The following is a 7893-nucleotide window of genomic DNA, read 5'->3' as shown; positions in this document are numbered from 1 at the left end:
CCTTCTCCAATGCATGAAAGTGGAAAGTGAAAGTGAAGCTGCTCAGTTGCGTCTGACTGTTCGCAACCCCATGAACTGCAGCTTACCAGGCTCCCTTGTCCATGGGATTTTCCAGGCAAGAGTACTGGAGTGGGGTGCCATCGCCTTCTCCAAATGACATGTCATATGAAGTCTTAATGTTCAATATACTTTCCTTCTTTACCAAAAGTTTTCTTAAACTAACCAGCTTTTGATATAAAATGTTTCACTCCCTTTTCATGGAGAACCACTTCTGCATCCTGGTACGGATCTGTTGGGTCTTCACTGTAGATGATGCAGTTCATCAGAGCTGGGAAGACAATGAAGATGTTGCCCATGAGGACATGGACCACAGAAGAGAGGTGTTTCCCAAACTGGTGCACCATAGTCAGACTGATGATTGGAATATAGAAAAACAGAACAGCACAGATGTGAGAGACACAGGTCTGCAAGGACTTGAACCACTCCTCCTGGGATGGAATAGCCAAGACAGTGCAGGATCAGAATGTAGGACTCAGTAGTTAATATGGAATAAAGCAAAAGAGTACAAATCACCAGAGCCAAGGCATAGAAACTGTTGAAATGGGTGTCAGAGCAGGATAATCTCAGCAGGTCTTGGTGAAGACAGAAAGAGTGAAAGAATATGTAAGAATGACAGGAGTGGAAAAACTTTAGATGGATAATGGGAGCAATGAAAATAAAACTCCTAATTATGAACATAAAACTCTTAATTAAAATGCCAAGCCTGATTTTGATGATCTTGGTGTTGGTTAATATGGATGCATATCCCAGGGGATTACAGATTGCTGTAAAATGGTCAAAAGCCATGTCAAGAAGGACTCCAGACTATGCATGGACTCCAGGAGAGGCCATGCATAAAGGAAGTTTGTGCAATGCAGGCATCCAGGTTGACTTCCTGGCTGAGCCACCGCAGGATCCCTAGGACTTAATATTTTGTAAAATATTCTGAAACCTTGGTGATAGCAAAATAGACTATATTTCATATTTTGAATAGCTGATGTTATTTGATATTTTCAAATGAGTGAGATATGAGAAAATAAAGTATACAGTTGTATTTCAGATTTCAATATATGCTACGTCTGTTTTTGCTGAACTAAATATTTTTAACTGCAGAATTATAATTAGAATGTTAATAATTTAATAAGTTATGCTGTACTCTGCTTTGTTACTCAGTCATGTCCAACTCTTTGCAACTCCATGGACTGTAGCTGGCCAGGGTCCTCTGTCCATGGGGATTCTCCAGGCAAGAATACTGGAGTGGGCTGTCATGCCCTCCTCCAGGGGATCTTCCCAATCTAGGAAGCAAACCCAGGACTTCTGCATTGCAGGTGAATTCTTTACCGCCTGAGCTACCAGGGAAGCACATGAATACTTGAGTGGGTAGACTATCTCCTCCAGGGCATGTTCCTGATCCAGGAATTGAATCTGGGTCTCCTGCATTGCAGGTGGATTCTTTACCAGCTGAGCTACCAGGGAAGCCCTCCTAGCGCATAGTAAGTGTTTTAAAAAAATGTTCCTTAATATGATCATTATGAAAACAGAGGCTCTGATTTTACCCAGCTTATAAGAATTATCAATCATATGCAAAATTATGTGACTCTAAGCAATGTTTTATATTTGCTAGCACATGAACTCTTTGAATACTTAAGCCATGCATTCAAAAATGAACAAGAGAGCATGTAGCTGAAGTTAAGGGAAACAAAATGAAATTTGACATTAATAGCAATAGCTTGTTTTATATAAAACAAGCTATCTGCTTCCCTTCAAATAAAATGCAAACATCAATCAGGGAGGAAGGAAACTACTAAAGCTTCCTGGATCTCTCTGTCCAAAGCTCATTTCCAAATTTCCCAGGGTGAGTTTTTTGTTTTTTTTTTTTGTTTTTTTTTTTTTTTTTTAAATTTGATGACAATGGAAGAGGAGGGTGAAAAAGTTGGCTTAAAACTCAACATTCAGAAAACTGAGATCATGGCATCTGGTCCCATCACTTCAAGGCAGATAGATGGGGAAACATTGGAAACAGTGAGAGACTACATTTTGGGGCTCCAAAATCACTGCAGATGGTGACTGCAACTATGATGCTTGCACCTTGGAAGAAAAGCTATGACCAACCTAGACAACATATTAAAAAGCAGAAACATTACTTTGCCAACAAAGGTCTGTCTAGTCAAAGCTATGATTTTTCCAACTAGTCATGTATAGATGTGAGAGTTGGACTATAAAGAAAGCTGAGCACTGAAGAGTTGATGTTTTTGAACTGTGGTTTTGCAGAAGACTCTTAAGAGTCCCTTGGACTGCAAGGGCATCCAATCAGTCCATTCTAAAGGAAATCAATCCTGAATATTCATTGGAAGACTGATACTGAAGCTGAAACTCCAATACTTTGGCCACCATGAGTTTGAGCAAGCTCCAGGAGTTGGTGATGGACAGGGAACAGTGGCCTGCTGCAGTCCACAGGGTCACAAAGAGTTGGACACGACTGAGTAACTAAACTGAACTGACTAGCAATATTATTCAAAACTTGGTGAAGTGAAAGTCTGCTGTGAACACACTCCCCGTGGGTTTTCTCCCATTGTTCCCAAGGGACGTAGGCACTATATGTTGCATCACTCATCCTCAACATCTCCCAGGATCTGGGATTTACTCCAGTGGCTCCTGTACGGTTTGCACCTGCATAAATCTTGCTTCTCTTAGAATCTAGACACCACTGTGACCCAAGGAAAAAAAAAGGAGTATGATCGATTTTCAAGATTGGCAAGAACATCTCTACATCTGTGAGTGACAGTTGTCTTTTACTAAGTCTCTGAAACATGAGTGGAATGGACAACATCACTGGTAAATGACTGTTATAAATGATTTAGTGCCTTATGTAATAAGCAGAGTTTAATCCTCCACCCAATAGCTGTGCTTTGCAACTTATGTCACCAGGATTTACTTGTAAACAATCCAGATGTGTTTTCTTTTTCTACTTTGCATGCTTAAATATTATTATTCTTTGCCAAGTAAAAGATCATTCATATTTGAGACCTGTAATGTGAAACATTCAGCTAAAAATTGGTGGTGACCTCTGATGGGGCCAAAAATCTAATAACAGGGAAGTTTCATGTGTAGGCCTAAATTTGTCTCTGTTTCAGAGAATACTTAGCTTCTGAAAAACTACAAGCCTTGGTTGTATATTTAATGAGCTACTGTACTAATCCAATTCTTATCACAGCTGTTACTTCAGAGTTTTTATGAAGGCAGTCATTTTTCCTTGAGAGGTTGCTGTCTCTGGAAATCAATGTCTGTTCGACCTGATTCCAAAATCAGTAACTCTACCTTTCTCCTTACGGGTTTCCCTGGTCTGGAACGGGACTATCCCTGGCTCTCCATCCCCTTCTCCTGTATCTATGTTATGGTACTGTCAGGAAACTGCCTGGTGCTGCACGTGATCCGTACTGAGAGGAGCCTGCATGAGCCCATGTTCTACTTCCTGGCCATGCTGGCCCTCACTGACCTGTGCATGGGGCTGTCCACAGTGCACACGGTGCTGGGGATCCTGTGGGGGCTCAGCCGGGAGATTGGTCTGGATGCCTGCATTGCCCAAACCTTCTTTGTTCATGGTCTGTCTTGCGTGGAGTCTGGAGTCCTTCTCGCCATGGCCTTTGATCGCTTTACTGCAATCTGCAGTCCTCTAAGATACACGTCTATCCTCACCAATACCAGAATCAGCAACATCGGCGTGGTCATTTTAGGGAGGAGTTTCCTGTTTATTACTGCTCCCATTGTCCGCCTCAAGTTTTTCCATTACTGCCGACCCCGCATCCTTTCCCACTCCTTCTGCTTGCACCAGGACCTACTCCGGCTGGCCTGCTCTGACATCCGCTTCAATAGCTTCTATGCCTTAGCCCTGGTGATCTGCACACTGCTTTTGGATTCAGTGCTCATTTTCATCTCCTACATATTGATCCTACGCTCTGTCTTGACTATTGCATCTCAAGAGGAGCGGCTCAAGTCCTTGAAGACCTGTGTCTCCCACATCTGTGCTGTCTTGGTTTTCTATATTCCAATCATTGGTCTGACTATGGTACACCGCTTTGGGAAGCACCTCTCACCTGTGGTCCATGCCCTCATGGGCAACATCTACATCCTTTTCCCACCCTTGATGAACCCCATCATCTACAGCATCAAGACCCAACAAATCCGTAACAGGATTCAGAGATGGTTCATTAAACAAACTTGAATTCTAGTGGTTAATGCGTTTCAGGGGAGGGAAGGTAGTATTTGCAAGAGAGGTGAATAATAATGACTTTTAACAACAATAACTGTATATGAAATACTTAACAGGTTAAAGGCATATTTATAGTAATTTTCTTTATTTTGCCACTGTTTTATACTGCCACTGTTTTAAATTTAACATGATTAACCTGCAAATAATATAAAAAGTAATTTTTTATATTAGTTTTTGAAAATCAGAGAAATAGGTAGAGAAAAAGTTACTAGTCTTATAGTCAGCGAGAGAAAGGGTTATTTGTCTTATTTCTTAATTGTAAAATTAAGTAGAATGTTAACTGAAGTGAACCAATGAGCATTTTCAAATTTCTAAGGCTATGATTTTTCCTGTGGTCATGTATGGATGTGAGAGTTGGACTGTGAAGAAGGCTGAGCACCGAAGAATTGATGCTTTTGAACTGTGGTGTTGGAGAAGACTCTTGAGAGTCCCTTGGACTGCAAGGAAATCCAACCAGTCCATTCTGAAGGAGATCAATCCTGGGATTTCTTTGGAAGGAATGATGCTAAAGCTGAAACTCCAGTACTTTGGCCACCTCATGCAGAGTTGACTCATTGGAAAAGACTCTGATGCTGGGAGGGATTGGGGGCAGGAGGAGAAGGGGATGACAGAGGATGAGATGGCTGGATGGTATCACTGACTCGATGGACGTGAATCTGAGTGAACTCCGGGAGTTGGTGATGGACAAGGAGGCCTGGTGTGCTGCGATTCATGGGATCACAAAGAGTCAGACACGACTGAGTGGCTGAACTGAACTGATAGTACATCTATGGTTTTTTGAATTTTAGTTTAGAATATTTTATTTTTTCATGTAACTATTATATGTGTTTAATATACATGGAAGAAGCAGATTTTATATATTATTTTTATGTGTCACAAATCATCTCTATAGAGATCATTCATACTTCTACTTATTACTGAACAAAAGTGTCTGGAGAGCCCATTCCATTCCATCTAGTAAAATGTATAATATTCATAGACTACATTACATAGCTAATGCAAAAGTCTGATAAATAAGGACATTGAATCAGCTACCACATTTCTATATTTCCTAGCCAGTACACCCAAATACATACATTTGCAATTTGTAGTAAATTGAGAGCAGTGTGGGATGCTCATTGATTTTTAAATGATATGTTAATTGACTTTTAGAGGAGGTCATGGCAACCCACTCTGTTATTCTTGAGTCAAGAATCCCATGGAGTTAGGAGCCTGGCAGGCTCCAGTTCATAGGGTCTCAAAGAGTCAGACACTACTGAGCAACTAACACTTAACTGACTTTAATATAAATTGACTTTAACCTTGGGATCTGCAGACAAAATGACACTTTACAGACAGTTTGATCACCCTCTTCATTTTTAGGAGAGGAGAATGAGGTACAGAGGTATTAATGTTTTACTGATACATTAGTGGTTAATCCAGGGATAGAAATGTGTTTTTGAGACTCTTTTGAGTGTATGTCCCATTTCTAATTCTCATCCTCTTCATATGTAAAATTAGATAATTTAATTCAATCATCAAAAGCAGGTGTATATTTTGGGGGAGGTTTTTGCTTAAAAAAATGCCCCCCCCCCAAAAATAGTTAAAGAAAAATCTGGTGTGTCTCAAGATTTGTTTTTCTTTTTTTTTTTCTTTCTTACTTTGAATATTGCAACTTAATCATGACTATGTACTGGTCATGACTGGGGCAGCAGGGTTACTAGCAGAGGCTAACTGCAGTTAAACTACACAAATTGGAAGTAAATTGCCGCACATTTACTTTGAAATGTACAAAACTCCCTGTATAGCACAGGGAGGTCTGCTCCATGTTGTATCATGTAACAACCTCAATGGGAAAAGAATTTCAAAAACAGTAGATACATGTATATGTATAACTGAATCACTTTGTTGCACACCTGAAACTATCACAACTTTGTTAATCAGATATACTCCAATATAAAATAAAAAGTTAAAGAAAAATATGAACATAATGTTCCATCCATAATATTTTAGAGAATATGGAAATATTCAATTTTGAAAATTATTATTTGCTTTGTTAGTTTTCAGTTTGTCTTTTAGTGTGCACTGTTATGAGAAAAATAATGGTTGTTTTTTCTTTTTACGTAAAAGACTCTGAATTTATGTTTTTGACTCTTGCCTTTCAGAATGGTCACCATTCATGCCCACACACATCCCTATAGCTCAGTCTACCTAAACAGCTCTGCCCTTGTCAGATGAGTTCCTTTATGCTGCCTTTCTTCTGAGTTCCCTGTGATGGTAATTTTTAAATTACAGAATCCCTGCCTTGCACATCAGTCTTATTTGCAAACTATTGTTAATTAACTTGTTCTAGTTACAGTGGAGAATGTATATTATTTCAGAAATAAGGATGGGAAGAAATGTCATATTCAATAATCATATTGATCAATGATGATAAGTAAATGATCCCTATCATATATACATTAAGGTTGACATTAAACAAAATACATTTATGTATATCATAAGTCAAATTTTGAAGTAAGAATAACTATCAGAGTCAGCCATGAGCAGTGGTATGCCCCATTTTATACAACAGTAAAGTAGGTTTGGGGAATTTTTAATTTTATGTAAGTTGAGTTGTTTTTTTTTTTTTTTCTCCCTAAATATTTCTAAGAAAAGTTTCCCAGTATTCAGGTCTCTTTAAAATCTCATATTGTAAGTTATCTTCTCAGTTTCTTTATTCTAAAAACTGACTGGAAGACACAAACTGAAAGGAACCCATGTAAATAACAGTGAAAAAAGAAAACTTTGATAAAAGTGATTCATGAAATGTCAAAGTCAAATGCTATTTTTACACATTGTTTTTATTTAAATTAAGACATATAGATGACTTATAATTAGAAATGTGTTATTAATCCTTGGTGGCTCAGATTGTTAAGCATCTGCCTGCAATGTGGGAGACCCGGCTTTGATCCCTGGGTTGGAAGATCCCCTGGAGAAGGAAATGGCAACCCACTCCAGTACTCTTGCCTGGAAAATCCCATGGATGGAGGAGACGGGTAGGCTACAGTTTACGGGGTCGTAAAGAGTCGGACATGGCTGAGTGATTTCACTTTCACTTTAGTATTAATGCGTTATGTGCATATGTGTGAATATATATCTATACACATGGTATGTGTTTATGCATATATATGGGGCTTCCCTGGTGGCTCAGATGGTAAAGAATCTGCTTGCAGTGCAGGAAACATGGGTTTGATCCCTGAGTCAAGAAGATCCCCTGGAAAAGAGAATGGCTACCCACTCCAGTATTCTTGCATGGAGAATTCCAAGGACAGAAGAGCCTGGTGGGCTGTAGTCCATTGAGTTTCAAAGAGTTGGACTTGACTGAGCGACTAACACCTTCCCGTTTTTTCATACATGTATATGCACTTCCATGGTGGCTCAGTGGAAAAGAACCCATCTGCCAATGCAGAAGATGTGGGTTCAATCCTTGGATTGGGAAGATCCCCTGGAGAAGATAATAGCAACCTACTCCAGTATTCTTGCCTGGGAAATCCCATGGACAGAGGAGTTTGGTGGGCTACAGACTATAAGGTAGCAAAAAGTTAGATATAAGTTAGTAAATC

At 39.5% G+C, this 7893-nt stretch overlaps 1 protein-coding gene and 1 pseudogene across 1 annotated transcript; one reads left to right on the top strand and one right to left on the bottom strand.

Annotated features, from left to right (window-relative positions):
* Positions 1 to 244: 244 nt before the first annotated feature.
* On the bottom strand, positions 245 to 2653 carry LOC101106459 (olfactory receptor 51V1-like; annotated as a pseudogene).
* Positions 2654 to 3319: 666 nt separating this feature from the next.
* Positions 3320 to 4261, top strand: LOC101106201 (olfactory receptor 51V1-like). The gene has a single exon (XM_004016662.2). It carries the CDS (start codon positions 3320 to 3322, stop codon positions 4259 to 4261), a length of 942 nt encoding a protein of 313 aa, XP_004016711.2.
* Positions 4262 to 7893: the final 3632 nt, after the last annotated feature.

Source organism: Ovis aries, chromosome 15 (genome assembly GCF_016772045.2).
Source record: "Ovis aries strain OAR_USU_Benz2616 breed Rambouillet chromosome 15, ARS-UI_Ramb_v3.0, whole genome shotgun sequence".
NCBI classification, from domain to species: domain Eukaryota; kingdom Metazoa; phylum Chordata; class Mammalia; order Artiodactyla; family Bovidae; genus Ovis; species Ovis aries.
The sequence above is the reverse complement of the archived record's forward strand: the minus strand, read 5'-3'. Positions and strand labels throughout refer to the sequence as shown.